Source organism: Lynx canadensis, chromosome D2, assembly GCF_007474595.2.
Source record: "Lynx canadensis isolate LIC74 chromosome D2, mLynCan4.pri.v2, whole genome shotgun sequence".
NCBI classification, from domain to species: domain Eukaryota; kingdom Metazoa; phylum Chordata; class Mammalia; order Carnivora; family Felidae; genus Lynx; species Lynx canadensis.
The window spans coordinates 44734827-44751942 of NC_044313.2; the positions used below are offsets into that span (position 1 = coordinate 44734827).

The following is a 17116-nucleotide window of genomic DNA, read 5'->3' on the forward strand; positions in this document are numbered from 1 at the left end:
GGCACCAGGCAATAGGGAACCTTCTGGAAAAGCTGAAGGAGCTAGGTAGGGCATGCTGGACCAGAGAGCAGAGCCTGGAGGTCAAACGTATCAAGTATCCGAATCTTTCCAATTCCTTTAAGAGCATGTGACTTTAAGTGCCAGTGAAATTGTGGGCTTACTACTTAGGAGGGAGCTTCTATTACCACAGGCCATCAAAATCTGGGAAACTTGGGTGGTTTAATTTTCATAAACACCCTGATTAGAGTAACATTACTTCCCTTTTTCAAATGAGGAGGATACACAGTCCAAGAGAGACCGTGTAACTTATCCAGGGTCACGGCCTATAAATGGAAGAGCTGGGATTTGAACCCAGGCTGGTCTGGTCCTTGAGCTTGGTCTCTTTCTAGTGTCTTTATCACCTTCATCTCATTGCTTTTCCCCTATAAAACAGTGTCACAGGAGACAATTTCCAATGGCCTTCATCAGAGGCCAGGTCTGTCTTCATCCTCTCTGAGCCCAGGCACCCCGGCAGGGTCCATGTAGCCCACAGCCTAGCTGGCATGAGGCGACTTCGCAGGTGGACAGCCAAGCTGGCCAGTACAGGAGCCACTTGCCCTTGGGTGGCTGCCCACTTGCCTCACCTTGCCACACCCTGGCCTCTCTGGGTCTGGGGCTGTTGCCACGGAAGAGGATCCTCCACCTTCTCCCTTAGGACTGGTGATTCCAGGAGTAATAAGCGGCTGAGTGCTGTGGCCAGGGCTCCCCTCCCTAATCCCCAGTCTGTCTGTGTTTATCCCATGGCCTCAGGTGGGGGCGGGGGGGGGGGTGGGTAGCTGATGAGCCAGTGGGCAGCTGCTGGGCTTCCTGGGCTGGGACGACAGAGCAGTCCAGGGACAGGCCCCTGCCTGGGCTACAGAGGAGCCAGGAGCCATGAGGGTGGCAGTGGGCATGCTCTGGCTCCTGGCCCTCTGGGGGCACCCCCCAGCCCACGGCTCCTGCCCCTCTCAATGCAGCTGCAGCCTCCACATCCTGGGTGATGGCAGCAAGGCCAGGTATGTCACCAGGTGTGTGGGATGGGTAGCCCGCCGCTTCCCTCTAGCAGCTTGGCTGGGTTGGGAGGGCTGTATGTAGGGCCCTCAGAACATGGCTGGGTGATACCTCTATCTTCCAGGCCCTTGAGGCCCAAGTGTCCTAGGGGGCTGGTCTGCTTTGCATTGTCTTCCAGCCAGCAGGGCATGGGAAGTACCAAGTCCCTTTCTTTACACGTGGGGGCAGGGGTGGGACAGTGTGCCCACTCCAGGAGATCCATCCTGAGTCCTCCTCCAGGATCCTGGTGGAGGGAAACCCTCCAAAGGGCATGAGAAGTCTCTCTGTTACCTCTTTCTTTTTCCTTCCTTCCTTCCTTCCTTCCTTCCTTCCTTCCTTCCTTCCTTCCATTCTATTCCGCCATTCTCTCTATATCTCCCTAGCCCCTTTTCTCCCAGGCCTCTTCCATTCTCTTGCCTTAGCTTCTGGGGTTACCCAGTACAGCCCAGGTATTTCTTACCACCCCACCCAGAATGTGACCACCTGCCTCCTCATGTTTTTCCCACTTTGGGGCACCTCTGGCCCATCCCCCAGGAGCCTCGGCCTCAACATATTTCTATGGGCTTTCCAAAAGCCCAGGAGTGCCCATTCCATTGCAAGCAAGCACCCCTATATCCTCAGCCTTTTCTTTGACTTTCCCCAAGCCCTACCTGAGCTCTGAGAGCACCTCCATCCTCTCCTCCTCCCTTCCATGGGATGTTCCAAAGCCACTGTGATTTGTGGACCCTTGCTCTCCCACCATGGCCCCCTCTCCTTTTCTCTTTGGCAGTCTTTAGACTATCTTTTCTCTGACATCTTCAACTTATCCACTAGTGACCATCGCATTTCCCAACTTGCTTAGGAATTTCAGTCCTTGGCTCAGGGCCTTTCCTACCATCTTTTTAACATTTTAGAATTCCATTCTCCCTTTCTCCCTTGTCTTAGATGGGTGCTGGGAGCCACTGATGATTTCTGATCAGGGCAGCAGTGTTATCAGTGTGACACTTACAATGATCCTGGCAATGGGTGTTGGGTTGATCGGGTGTGAGGGGATGGAAAGAATGGAGAGTCACCCCCCCCCATGAAAGGATACCCTGTGTGGTCTGAAAAACAAGAACTCCGTTTTTGACCCAAGTCTCTGATGGTCCAATTCATATGGATCATCAGAGGTAAGGATTCTCTCCTCAAAAAAAGCCAGGGCTAAGCCCTGAGCCAGCCAGGAAATAGCCTCTGGCCAAGGACAGTGTGACTAGGGTGATGAAGAGCCTCTCCTGCTACTTACAGAAAGCACAGAGCTGAGAATCACACAGCATCAGTGACAGACCTGGTCCCAGAACCCACGGCTTTGGTTCCATTTCCAGATCTCTTCTCAACTGGTAATTCTGTCATGGGCAGGGACCAGGGGAGGGCTTGTGATACCAGGTTAGCCTTAAGATAGAAAATAAAATTCCAAGGTCAGTTTCCAGGGCTCTAATGTCAGCCAGTAGCCATCTTTCCTCTGAAGCCAGAGCTCTTACCATCAGTTCCACCTGCCTGACAGTCCCATGACTGATAGGCACCAGCCCATCTGCATGGAACGTCCTATGAGGGCAACGATGCCAGGAAAGGCTATAGGAGGCCCTGAGGTCCCCAATGGCCACAAGCACAGATAGCAAAGTCAGACGGAGGCTTCCTCCTCGCCCCAGATGCCTTCCTCAGCCCACCTCCAACCAGGGACTGTCAGAGGGTTCCATCCTTACATCAGGATAGCCTGGGTGACCTGCCTATGCTCCACGCTCCCACGATCATGAACTTGTGGGTACTTGTGGATACTGGGGTTTCCTTGGGGGGCCCAGTCTGGGCACCTGGACAGAAGTGTTCCCATGTTCTTTATGCCCAGTTTGCCCCACCAGATGTGCTGTTGGCTCCTGCTGGCTTCTTAGTGGTTTCTTTGATCCCTCCCTTGATAAATTTCAGGGCATGTTTCCGGTCAACTGCCTTCCTCCCTCCTACATCCAGACCTTCCTCTTTGCAACAGTCAAACTTCCATTATCATTGAAAATATCACTGCCGCCAGTGATATCTTCCTTAGCTGGATTGTAAGCTATTGTATAGGGACAGGGGCTATGAGTCTGATATTCTTCTGAATCTCCACAGCACCCATCCCTCAGTAGGGGCGTCCATGTATACCTGAAGAATGTGAGTGGGTGGGAGCCCCTGTGCCACTGACAAGGAAAAGCAAGTCAAGTTCAGCCAGTCAACTCCGAATAGAGTATTCAGGCTGAACTGATGGATGCTGGCAGAGTGTGTGTTACATCAGGAAGGCCTGATGTGAGCAGTACAAAAAGAACAAGGTCCCCTAGCAAAGCAAAACGTGACCACTGCCCCCACCTGCTCCAATGTGAGCGGAGAAGCCCTCTAGATGAAATAGGCTGCACAAGGGCTGGGTCCCTCTGGTCTAGCCTCCAAGTTTTATCTCCTTGAGAATCTTTTCCTTTTTACCTTATGTGAGTGTGCTGCTCTCTCCGAGATGGCACGTAACACAGCCTTGAACTGTAGGTTCTTGGACAGCAAGGCCTGCTTCTTTTTATCTCTCTATCCTCTGTTTTAGTGCCAAACTTAATAGAACAAAGTTTAGGAGGTCACTGTCTGGGAAGAGGGATCACTGCAAGGAGCTTTGCAGTGCTGGGATGCAGGAATTTTTGATAGTGGTCAATAAATAGCATTGCACTCCTCCAGATGACAGGTCTGCAGAACTGGTACACAGCAGGACCTCACTTAAACCCTGAAACCACCCCGGGGAGGTAGAGTCTGTTGTGGGAAACTGAGGAAAATAGAAGTTATATAATATACTCAAGGACACACAGCCAGCAAGCAGAGAGCCCAGATATGAATCCAACTGCAGGGGCCAAGTCCTAGCTCTTAAACACCTTAATCACCTCGTGGTCCCTCCGGGTCAGGGGAGGCTTGAGGCACCCAGTGAGTGTATGGCTTCGTTTCTGATGCCCAAGTTATATATATAATTGTATGATATGATATTACATATATTATATGTCATATAAATAATATCACAAAAACTGAGGTATAATTTAACAAAGGAACACTTTTAACACATATATGCAGTGCTGCATTGCTCAAAATGATCTCAAGATTTATGAATACCATTCATTCTTAATGCACTGTAGGTGGTGTGAGTTGTAAGGGGACACAGAGGTCCTTCAGCCAGGGACAGGACCAAATGGCCCTCTGGGACCCCTGCGAAAGGCTCTCAAAACAAGAACCCCTCAAAGGGAAATCTGGAGTCTGCTCGTCCGCGGCGCCACTCCAGGGCCCACCTCAGCCTGGAGCCTGGGTTTGGCGGTCCCGGTTCCCGTGCAGACCGGGAGGCCTCCTGAAGGAAGGTCCGGGAGGGAGCGGGGTAGGATCGCGGACCCGACAGGACCCTCGCTCAAACGTCCCCCATTTCTGTGACCAGGACGGTGGTGTGCAGCGACCCCGACATGACCCTGCCCCCCGCGTCCGTCCCTCCGGACACCTCCAGACTGCGCCTGGAGCGGACGGCCATTCGCAAGGTGCCCGGAGAGGCCTTCAGGCCGCTGGGCCGCCTGGAGCAGCTGTGGCTGCCCTACAACGCCCTCAGCGAGCTCAGCGGCCTCATGCTGAGGGGCCTGCGCCGCCTGCGCGAGCTGCGCCTGCCCGGGAACCGCTTGGCCGCCTTCCCCTGGGCGGCTCTCAGGGACGCCCCCCAGCTGCGGCTGCTGGACCTGCAGGCCAACCGCCTTTCGGCCGTGCCGCCCGAGGCCGCGCGCTTCCTGGGGAACCTCACCTTCCTCGACCTCTCCAGCAACCAGCTGCTGAGGCTCCCGCAGGAGCTGCTGGCCACCTGGGCTCACCTGCAGACCGGGCCCTTCCTTCCCGGCCACCACACCAGGCTGGTGCTAGGTAAGGGGCGGTATCCTTCACTTGGAGCCAGCTTGGGGAGCCTGGGGGTCTTAAGCAAGTTATTACGCCTCTGTGAGTCTTGATTCTTTACCCGAAAAATAGAAATCACGCCTGCCTTCTGGATCTGAGTGAAGACTGAGTGAGAGGCACACACTGGCTGGTTTGGAGCTCAAGCTGCTGCCAGTTCAAATCCCAGCGCTGCTTCTTACTAGCTGTGTGTCCCCGGGGTAAATTGCTTAGCTTCTCTGTGCCTTGGTTCCCCTTCTGTAAAGAGAGAATGGAATAACATCTATCTCAAAAGGTTGGAGTTGCAAGGAAAAGAGTGTTCTTAGCACACAGTAGGTACATGTGGCAGGCACAGTGGTGTGCCACCTGGGTCCCTGTCAAGGTAGAGCTGGCTGCCCAGGTTTTGAGGGCACTGTCAGCAGTGGCCTTCAGCTGCCAGCCCTGTCAGGGACAGCCTTAGCTGCAGAGCAGCCTTGCCCAAAGCCACCCATCCTTTCCGGACACAGCCCCTATCCAAAGACCTGTCAGGTGGGAGTCTAAGGACCCAGCCGCTTGGCATGACTCTGATGGGTTATTTCAGCTCCCGAGTCCCCCAGGGATTCACCAGGCCCACTTCTCAGCTCCGTGTCTCCCCCTTCCTTCCTTCCTTCCTTCCTTCCTTCCTTCCTTCCTTCCTTCCTTTCCTCCTTAATGAACATGCTGCACATGTTCATCTCAGAGTCTGCTTCCAGGAAACCCAACTTCCAACAATCTTCAAAACATGTGAACACCCCCACCCCCTTGACAGTCTCCTCTAAGCACTAGGTACACATACATGGATGGAAGGTGGTCCTAACTCTTTGCTAACTGGTCAGTCCTTACTGGCCATCTGCGTTAGTGTGGCACTGAAGCTTCCCTAAATTTCTTGCTCCCTCACAGAACTTGACCCTCACCATATCCCAGGGGGTAGATAGTGCAAGTATAATGTCCTTTGTTTTACACATGAACAAACACAACCTGAGGTTTAGTAAGTAGAGGTTTGGGCCCAAGGCTCATGTCAGATAGACTGATTCTCTTTCCTCTGTCCTGTGAGGGGATGGGGAGTTGTGGCAGAGGGTGGGTGGTGGGGAGTGGGTGGATAGTATCAGAAGAGAGCCCTCCTAGCAGCATGTGCCTGGAACATACCTTGGCTCATATAGGGTCCAGCACCAGGGGCTGGAGCAGTCTCAGAATGGTTTGGGGCAGCTCCTGCCCCAAGGCCCAGGAGAGTCTCTCAACGAGGGAATATTTAGAAGCCTCACTGCCTGCAAACAGGGCAGGGAACAGCAAGCCCCATTCCAGCTCTCTGCAGACTTTCTCATCTGATAAAGGATAATATATAGGATAGTACTCACAGGGAAAAAATTGTTTATTTGAAAATAACACTTAACTGAATGCCATTTTCAATATATGTATGCTATATAAATTTCATATATATATATATATATATATATATATATATATATGAAATATCTGATAACTTTACTGCAATGACCATGTCAAGCAGCCAGGGCAAGGGGTATTCACCCAGTATTACAAATAAGGAAAATGAAGTACAAGCGATCTTCCAGGTCGTGCAGCCAGGAAAAGGCCCCCTGCGACTCAGTTTCCCAAAGCAGAGTTGAATGGTTATACTAGCTGACCCCCTCTCTTTGATTCCTTCTTGTTTGTAATGAACCAATGTCTTAACAGGTGAACCATCTCTTTTCCTGCTTAAAGCTCATACCTAGCCATGAGGGTGACAGGTGGCATAATTCATTACAGAAAATTAATATTAATTTTAATTACATAACTCACACATGATTATATGTAAACATTTAAAATATTACAGAAAAAGCTGGGGTGCCTGGGTGGCTCAGTCGGTTAAGCGTCAAACTTCAGCTCAGGTCATGATCTCACAGTCCTGGAGCCTCAGAGCTTGGAGCCTGCTTCGGATTCTGTGTCTCCCTCTCTCTCTGCCCCTCCTCTGCTCATGCTCTGTCTCTTTCTGTCTCAAAAATAAATAAAAACATTACAAAAAATTAAAATATTATAGAAAAAGCTAAAGACCCTTTTGTTCCCTCTTCTGATCCCGAATCCTTCTCCCCCTTCTAACAGGTAGCCACTGTTACGTTCATTTGCATGTTCTCTTTTTGAATGCATTTGCAGGGGTGCCTGTGTGGCTCAGTCAGTTAAGCGTCCAACTCTTGATCTCAACTCAGGTCTTGATCTCAGGGTTGTGAGTTCAAGCCCTGTGCCGGGCTCTGCACTGGGTGTGAAGCCTCCTTAAAAATAATACATTTATGGGGCTCCTGGGTGGCTCAGTCTGTTGAGCATCCGACTTCGGCTCAGGTCATGATCTCGCGGTTCGTGAGTTCAAGCCCCACGTCGGGCCCTGGTGCTGACAGCTCAGAGCCTGGAGCCTGCTTTGGATTCTGTGTCCCCCTTTCTCACCACCCCACCCCTGCTTGTGCTCTGTCTCTCTCAGTCTTTCAAAAATGAATAAACATTAAAAAAATTTTTTAATAAAAAAATTAAAAATAAAATAAAAAAATAATGCATTTACATACACATACATATATAAACGTACATACACATAGAAATTTTATCTGTGTTTTACATAAAGTTTCAGATTGTATATGTCATATTGTTTATATCAACCAGCACTAACTTCTTCACTCAACAATAGGTCTTGGAAATCTTTGTAAGTTGTTACAAATGGATCAGCTTCATTATTTATAAACTACTGCATAATTTTTAATAGTATAGTTATACTACAGTTAATTTAGCCATTCTCCCTTTATTGGCCCCTTAGATCGTTTCCATTATTTTATTAACAGCTATGATGATACAGAGAACATTCTTGACAATGCATCCTTGTGCACGTAGACAAATGTTTCTCTAGGATAGGAACTGAAAAATGGAATAGGTCATGGAGGGTGCACATTAGACAGTTTAATATCAGTCTAATAGTCTCCAAGTGGCTGGGCCAATTCTCACCCCACACCTGTGCTGTGCGAGACCACAAATGCAGGTGTTCACTCTGCAAGTTTACTTGAGTGCCTATCGGTGTGGGAGCTTGGTTCTAGGTGCTGGGGACATAGCAGGGAAGAAGATAGATGAAAATCTATTCCCTCATGAGGCTAATAATTTAAATGGTTGGAAGATTTAACTTCTGCCAGTCTTAGGGGTAAAAGTTTCCCTGTCATTTAACTTTGCTATTTGCATTCATTCTTTGGGGGCTCAATTGTAAGAGGTGAAAGCCAGGTAGTTCACCACCAGAGCTGGGTACTCATGATTCTTGGGGTGCAGATGTATCATTAAATGCATTTAACCAGTGACACAGGTAGCGGTTACGAGAGGGATGGAGTGAGGATGGATGGAAGAAGGAACTGGTATCCTCCCAACTGGTGTTCAGAAGGACCTAAGAGTCATGCGTGTACAAGCAGATGTATATGCAACCTCCTCAAACCTTACATTTCCCCTTCCAAATATATCAAATATATGCATGCAAATAAATAATATGCCATTGATTATTAGACATAGTATCAAATTTAATTACAATCTTTGGGGGTAAAAAGACACCACATGAAATTAATTCATTCCATATTTCAGAAATGCAAACATGTAAAAAGGAATTGTGTTTTAGGTATGAGGACACATGATACGCCTGTATCTGTAGAAGGCTCTTGGATGTAGAAGGGTGGGTGCAGTGACTTACTGTCATCTTTATAAATAAGTCCAATTTTAAAGTAAAGAGGGCTGGGGATATGACATAGGATTTGATTTCCTGGCCTCCTCACTCCTCCCCTTTTGAGCTTGTATCAAAGGGACCAATGTCAGAGCCACCCTCCTTACTGGGGTGATGCTGAGAGTTCCACACTGAACTGAGAGGACAGGGATCAAGGGTCAGGGGTCACAAAGAATTTTGAGAAATTTATTTTGGCATATTGCAGGTATTGCTGAAATCCTCGCTGCCTGACCAGTAGCCTGAAAGGGTCAGTCCAGGAATGGCAGCAGTAATTGCCAATTTTGTCAGTATGCTGTATGGCTTACCCAAATGCTTAACAGGATTTGTTTTTATTTATGCCTATAGCAACCCTGAAAGGGAAGTACTGCTATCATTCAAGTTGAAGAACCAGCCTTAAGGTTGCACAGCTAGAGAGGCAAGGAGCTGGACCTGGAGGCCAGGTCTGCTGACTCTGAGCTCAGGATATGCCTTGTCCTCCCTGACGGGGCAGGGGGGCTGGGCATGGGGATATGAATATCGAGGGCTCACCTCTTACTTGCCCTCTCATCCCTGCAGGGCTGCAGGACAACCCCTGGGTATGTGACTGCCGCCTCTATGACCTAGCCCATTTCCTGGAAGGCTGGGCCCCAAACCTGGCTTTCATAGAGGCCAGGCTGAAGTGTGCTAGCCCGCGCAGCCTGGCCGGAGTCGCCCTCAGCCAGCTGGAACTGAGGAAGTGCCAGAGTCCGGAGATCCGTCCAGGGGTAGCCAGCCTCAGGTCCCCTCTGGGCAGTGCAGTATTGCTACGTTGTGGGGCCACCGGGGTCCCTGGGCCGGAGATGAGCTGGAGGAGAGCCAACGGGTATCCGCTCAACGGCACAGGTTTGTGAGCTACAGGGACTGTGGTGCTGAGATTGCAGACTGAGTGTGGGGGCGGGGGGGGGGTGCAGGGGAGGGTGGGGATGTCAGCATCTTTGGTGGGAGGTCAGGTCTGCCAAGGAGAGGGAGGTCAGCTGAGCGAGGCTGTTTACTCCTGTTGTGGCTGAGTGGAGGTAGACAGGCTCTGCCCAGACAGAACATGGGACAGTGGCTTCCATGATGACAATAGCTGTCAACCTGCCCTACATATTCCAGAAGACACTCTGATGAGGGCCCACCCTGGGAGGAACAAAATGCTGCCATTTTGGTGGAAGATACTCTTAGTGTATTTGATATTTATAGTAAGTTTCCAAGTTGTGAATGTTAAGCCAGTTTCACTAGGAGTGATTAATAATATGAGTTACCATCTATTGAGCTCCTTAGGTGTTGAGTACATTATGTGCATAATGTCACTGAACTTTAAAGAACAACCTGGTTATCCTTTTTGTTGTGTAAGTCAACAGACTCTGAGACGCTAAAAGCTTGGCCTACAGCACACAGCCTCCCATGTTATTTTTGCTGTGTAGACAGAGATGGTTCATCTCTGGTACAGGATGGTGGGGTTTACCAGAGTCACAGCCTACCTGCGTGCAGGCAAGGGGTTGAGGAGGGATCGTTTCTTAGTGCATGACCAGAAAACCGCATGTCCTCGCAGCTCCCTTCAGGGTCTCCTTCAACTAGGCTGGCGAGTGTTGCTCTGGGATTGTGGGTTTGAAATCAATTGACAAACAAACATTGTATAAGGAGCTTCATTATGTAAAACACAAAGTCGAAGACACTGATGGAGGTGGCAGTGTGTCTGGGCAGGGTGGCAATGTGCTTCTGGCTAGGGCTCTGTCTCGTGTTCACCCTGACCCACCTTTCCCCACAGAGCACAGCCTGCTTCCCTAAGGAGTCCGTTCTATAGGATTCCAGGGCCCTGAAGAATACAGATTTAGAAGGCAGATCATCCTGAGACTCAGCCTGAGCCTAGGTCTCCCCAAATTTGAGCCCAGGTGATCTTGATCCCCTTGGCTAGTCTAAGAAAAGTTGAGTAACTCCCAGTGGTTTCTCAGGATGACAAGGTCTCCTATGTATACAAGAGCATGCACAGTCCAGGGGCCGTGAACTTGACCCTAGGAGGAAGCTTGGGGCAGATGGGCCCACTCATTTTCCTGCTTTATGCCTCTTTCCCCTCAGTGCACCAGGAAGTTGCCAGCGATGGCACGAGTTGGACATTGCTGGGCCTGCCTGCTGTGTCCCACCTTGACTCAGGAGACTACATCTGCCAGGCCAAGAACTTCCTGGGAGTCTCTGAGACTGTCATCTCCCTGGCCGTCACTGAGCCCCAGGCTTCCACAGAACACGGTGGGAGCCCAGGGGCACTGTGGGCAAGGACAGGTGAGGGGGCAGAAGCTGCCGCGTACAACAAGATGGTGGCCAGGCATGTCCCTGACATTCCTGGACCTGCTGTCCTGGCCACTGGGCCCCCTGTGTCCAACATGAAGGAGGAGCTGACCCTCCAGCACTTCCAGATGGGGATCCCAGGAGAACGCTCGTACGGGCAGGCGGGACGCCAGGAGACCCAGATGGTGAGGTCTCTCAAGGTGGTGGGAGACACTTACCAGAGTGTGACCTTGGTGTGGAAGGCCCCCCAGGCTGGGAGCATAACTACCTTCAGTGTCCTCTATGCTGTCTTTGGGCAGCGCAGCATGCGGAGGGTGGTTGTGCCGCCTGGAAAGACCAGCATCACCATCCGTGGGCTGGTGCCCAAGACCAAGTACGTGGCGTGTGTCTGTGTGCGGGACCTGGTGCCCCAGAAGGAGCAGTGTGTCATCTTCTCCACGGACGAGGTGGTAGACGCCGAGGCCACCCAGCGGCTCATCAATGTGGTGGTGATCAGCGTGGCTGTTGTCATCGCCCTGCCCCTCACCCTGCTTGTCTGCTGCGGTGCTCTGCGAAGGCGCTGCCGGAAGTGCCGTTCTGGGGGCTCCACCGAGGCCTACGTCAACCTGGAGAGGCTGGGTCACAGCGAGGATGGCTCTGAGGAGCTGTCCCAGCACAGCCTCAGTGAGGCCGACAGGCTCCTCTCGGCCCGTTCCAGCCTGGACTCTCAGGTCTTGGTGGGCAGGGGGGGCAGACGGATCAATGAGTACTTCTGCTGAGGGGGGTGCTCCCCTCCAGGTGCCCACACACCTGCCACGTCCACTTTCTGTCTTCCACTCTCACCTGCTCACTCTGACACCTGAGCCCACACTCACCCACTCTTGCCCACTTGGGTTCCTGCTTACTCATACGTGTGCACACAGTGACAGCAGCTAACACTTATTAAGCACTTATTATGTGCCAGGAAGTGTTCTAAGTGCTTTACATACACTGACTTGTTTAATTCTTATAACAACCCTTTGCAGAAGGCCCTCCCATTTTCCTGGAGAAGAAACGGGGATTAACCGACTTGCTTCTATCAGTCAGTTTTTCCCATATAACAAATAAAAGCAAAATCTCAGGGGTATGCAGCAACAGGCACTATTTTCACCCAACCTACAGGTCTGTGGGTTGACCAGGGTGTCTCTGCTTCATGAGTTCTATTTGGGGCCCAGGATGAAGGGTCAATGGCTACTTGGGGCAGTCTTTCTCAGAGAGGTCAGATGATATCAGAGGAATGAACAAAAATAGGCAATGTCTCTTAAGTGCTTGGCTGTAGAGCTGGCACATTGCCATTTCTGCCCATATTCTCTCTGCCAAAGCCAAGTCCCATGGCCAAACCCAACTTTCATGTGGCATCAAAGGACAGCTCTGCCAGGGAGGTGATGGGGGGCAGGAAATAGTTTGCCGAGCAGTGATCTAATCCACTATATTGCCCACAATGTACACACAACTAGAAGGTGGCAGTTCTGGAGTCAGGATCAGGCAGTTGGTTCCAGGGTTGACAGTCCTTACCATGCCCCTCTTCTGCATCTTGATTACATTTATGCTAACTCATAGGCACTCACACACGCAGTCCCTTGATGCATTAGCCAAATTTGTATAGTCACACACACACATACACACACAGACCCACGCTGTGCCCTCACTGTGTACACTTAGGGATTCTAACATTTTTTTTCTGGGTGCCGTTCTGCCTAGAGATAATCATTCGATTTCAATAAATTCAGTGAATTGCAATAAATTTGATTTGGATGATGCCCAAGAGACCACTGCTCATTTACTCTCAGATGTCAGGCTGGAGGAATCTGAGAGACCCTCCGTGGTGGCCGACACAGTACACCCAATGCTGTCTGGCACACAGCTCACCTCTGTTCCCGTGTAGCAGTCTTTGTTAGGATTACTGACATTACCTGCATTCCTGAGGGTGTCTCAGGGCTTTCCCAGTTACTCAGTAGGCCACTTCAAGGTGGGATTCCTGTTCAGTTTGCTTCAAGTTGGGAAGCCTCTGAGACACCTCTGTGAACAGGTGGAGATGAATGTTTCCAGCAGAAGGGTCAATGTTGTGTCTTGTCTACAAGTCCAGGCTTTCATAAGGGGAGCATTCAGGGTGTTTGGTGCCAAGGCCTTCAGACAACAACGGAGAAAATTTGGGCACAGCAAGCAATCCCAGGGAACTATCCTGCTGGTATCGCCTAAAGTTACTGTACTCCCTCTCACATTTACAAAAGACCTTACAACATCTGACCTTACAACATATTTCCTTGCCTTCTCTTATTTGATTTTTACAACAACCCATTATGGAGGATGAGCTGCTTGATTTTACAGATGAAAAAACTGAAGCCCAAAGAGTTGACTGATTTGTAGGGGGTAGTGATCAATTTTCTTGGAGGATCTAAGTCTTTGATAACTTTCTGGCCAAGCTGAAAGTCACTATTCAGTGTTGATTTCTACAACATGATCTACAGCAAGTTCATTATGGGAATGGATTTTTTCAAGTCACTGAAAACTGTAGGAACCATAAGACCACCAGTACACATGAGTATGGAATTTCCATATGTGGATATTTTCTGCCCATCACTCGGAGGGTACATCTGACTATAACTTATGGGCCATAGCCATTGGTAAGAGAAATTATTTGGTTGGAAGATGACAAAACCATTGTCTACAGCATGGGTCAACAAACATATTCTGTAAAGAAAGCCAGATAGTAAATATTTTAGGCTCTGTCACTACTACTCAGCTCTTCTGATGGAGTGTGAAAGCAGCCACAGGCAATATGTAAGTTATGGGCATGGATGTGTTCCAATAAAATGTTATTTACAAAAACAAGTGGCAGTCTGGATTTGGCTCTCAGGCGGTAGCTTTCCAAACCCCAACGTAGATTCATTAAGACATTTCTGCTATTGAGACCCAAGACTCAATTCTGATTGTTTGATATATGAGATTGATAGGCACTTCCCAAATCAGAACAAATTAAGTGGATGAAAGCAGCCATCTATTGAAATGATTAAGATGTTTTCTCTAAATGATTGGCTGAGCCAATTAAGATTGAAAAATTATGGCCCAAAGACAATAAACATCCAGTCAGTTTTATTAAACCTTGTTTGAAGAAAATTCAGGAACTTGAAAGCAAGAATTTGTTAGTATTTATTCAACATCATGTGAATGTGTGTGTGTGTGTGCGTGTGTGTGTGTGTGTGTGTGTGTGTGAGAGAGAGAGAGAGAGAGAGAGAGAGAATTCAAACTTTCCAATAATTCATTAAGACCTGCTTTAGTGGGTCTGGATGGAATAACTCCAAAGATAGTCAGCCTCCCAATTTCCATCTTGTCAGTCTTCCTTTGTGTGTTCTGTCTTCCCTGGTTTGTTCTTGTAGAGGGGAACCATCCTGGATTATGCTCATAAATATTCACGTAACTGGAAAAAAATTAATTCCCGCTCTAAAAAATAAAATGATGTCTGGTTTACATATTGATCTTTTGGTATATGAGTCTGATTAGTATAAGTTGGTCCCTGAAAACCTTTTAGAGGGCAGGGAAAATAATTTCTTGTCTCCCAGTGATGAAGACCAACCTACACCAGGGTGGTCCCACAGCATGGTGTCCTTGGAAGCCTTGTTTGGAGGTTGAATGAGATTGTGGCATCTCCATCATGTCTTTTTCTAACTACAACATAATTATATTTCTTTTAACCTAAGCAGGGCGTATGTCCAATGCTACTTATCTCAAGCAGCATGTGTAAGTTGCAAGGTATAGAAGGCAAGTAACAGAAATTGTATCCTAGAAAGTTGATGTAGGGTATTGAAATTACTCAGTGACCAGTGCCTTTAAAGATCCCAGAGCTGGAAATGTTTGCTTTAACTATCATATAGTCCAGTGGAGACAAAAACAAACTTAAGAGTACTTGAACATGTTATTTGATTGCAAAGGTATTGTAGTCAGGATAGGTTAGGCTTATGCTATGCTAACAATTCCCAAATTTCAGTGGCTTAATATAGAAAGGTTTATCCCTGCCTTTACAGAGTCTCTTCAGTCTGTGGTAAATGTGGATAGAGGGTAGGCTCTGCTCCATTTATTCACTCAGGGGCCCAGGCTAATGAAGACTCCACCACCTGGAATGTTAACACTTGCTGTAACAAGGGAGAAGAGAACCTGGAGAATCATGTAGGGGCTTTTAAAACATTATTTCCTCTAAAATGCCATTAACCAGAATTTTAGTTGGAAAGCCCACCTATTCAAGGGAGCTTGGGAATGTAGTCATTTGTATGTCCATCACAGACATGCCATTAGCATGGGTAGCCAGGAAGACATCTCAGATGGGGTTGGCAGCAGATGGAAGACTGAGAGAGAGCACTAGCTTGAAAAGAGGGAAAACAGCATGTCTGCTTCTGGATATGTCACCTAGTTCTCTGTCTGAGCCATCCCAAAGTTCTACTAACATCAGGGTGCCATTTTCCAAATGAATAGATAGAAAACTCTCTTATTAAGGTTCTATTAAGACTAACCAGGGAGCTACCACACAGAGGCTATTTATATCTAATTATTTCATAAACAGAATGTCTCTTCTCTCATGACTATCTCTACTAATAATTCTAACAGCCAAGTTCCTGAACACATCCTACTGGAAGGGAGATGAGGGTGTCATATTCTCAAACTCCTTCCCCTTGTGGTTAATTCTCTTGAGTTTTAGGAACACCACTTAACCACTAGTTATTTAAGGTAGATGACATAACCCAGCTTTAATTGCCCCAGTCTCTTGCCTTAACTGAAAACATAGGTGTTCCCTGTGCCCATATGCCAAATAAGGAAACCAGGAGATGAAGGGGTCAGGAGAGGAGAAGGAGCAGTGCAGAAGTGGCCTGCATGAGTCCAGAAATGACATGCCAGGGGATACTCTTCTCAAACTTTCATCAAACCACTGGAAAGTTAGGTTCAGCTGGATTCATTTGAAGAGGATAGCATGGGATGAACAGGGAAGAAATTGTGGGGGATGAAGATTTCTTTAGGCCCTTACATTTTGAGGTGAGAAAAGAATTCACTAGTGGGTTGTGATGCAGTGAATTGAATCACATTTTTTTTTTTTTTTCAAAAAGCAAGCTTGAAAAAATCTTGGCCAACCTGGTACAAGTTCTCTGGAGTGAGAATCAGAATTGTCTGCCATCAGGCCAAACTGGCCGGGCCCTTGGGCACCCCACCCTCAGTTGCTATATGTGGTTTGCTTTGGGAAGGGCATGACCTCATGCAAGCAATCCTTGCAGCTGAGCATCGACTTATTCCTTGAAGGGGCTCTAGGCAGCACATCTCCATGTCTAGCACAAGTTTTGCACCCATTTCACTCTCTTTGTTTTGATTTCTACCTTGACAGGAACTTCAGAGATCTATCCAGATTGTAGAGCTAGACAAAAAACTCAAGCAAATATATCTGGCTTGGATAGAAAGCCTGGAGTGTAATCAGCTTAGTTGGTGACCCATTTCCCCCCTCACTGGTTAACTGCTAAGCGGATTTTCTTCCTTGAGGCCTTTTGTAGGGTATGATGTATATCATGAGTCTTAAGGGAACTCATGGAATTTCAATATTCACCAGGAAATACCCCAAGTAATAGGGAAGTAGACTTTTCTGCTTTTCAAGAGTCTGTTGGTGTGGGAAGGGAATCAATATATCTACTGTATGTTAGGTACTTTATTCTATATAACCTCAAATTTTCCTAGAAATGTTATGACGTGTTTATTAATTTCCCTATTTTTCAGAGGAGAAACCGAGATTCATGGAGCTTAGTGACTTTCCAAAAATCTCAAGACAAGGAAGCATAAGCTAGAGAGAAGACCCCACAGGGTCTATGAAGTTTTGTCCACCAGTGAATTCCTGACACCTAGAAATTGTGTGGTTTAGAGCACATGGCCAATATTTGTTGAATGATTACAGAGTGACAAAGTACCCCAAACCACATATATCTCACCTTAAAATGTAAGCCTTTATCATGTGGCATACACAGCATTCAGGATCCAGGATAAGAAACACACTTTGGTTTAATCAGAAAACACAATCTTGTGGTTTAACCTCTGCATCATGATGCTTCTCTGACTCTGGTCGTC

The 17116-nt window shown here is 48.2% G+C and overlaps 1 protein-coding gene across 1 annotated transcript; it reads left to right on the top strand.

Moving 5' to 3' along the window:
- Positions 1–912: 912 nt before the first annotated feature.
- On the top strand, positions 913–11763 carry LRIT1 (leucine rich repeat, Ig-like and transmembrane domains 1). The gene is made up of 4 exons (XM_030335630.1): positions 913–1034; positions 4502–4968; positions 9278–9583; positions 10799–11763. The coding sequence occupies exons 1-4, from the start codon at positions 913–915 to the stop codon at positions 11761–11763; spliced, it is 1860 nt and encodes a 619-aa protein (XP_030191490.1).
- Positions 11764–17116: the final 5353 nt, after the last annotated feature.

Coding starts and splice junctions, on each gene's coding strand:
- LRIT1 (XM_030335630.1), top strand. CDS start 913: ATGAGGGTGGCAGTGGGCATGCTCTGGCTCCTGGCCCTCTGGGGGCAC. Junction 4,969..9,277: donor CCACACCAGGCTGGTGCTAG/GTAAGGGGCGGT, acceptor TCATCCCTGCAG/GGCTGCAGGACAACCCCTGG. Junction 9,584..10,798: donor GTATCCGCTCAACGGCACAG/GTTTGTGAGCTA, acceptor CTTTCCCCTCAG/TGCACCAGGAAGTTGCCAGC.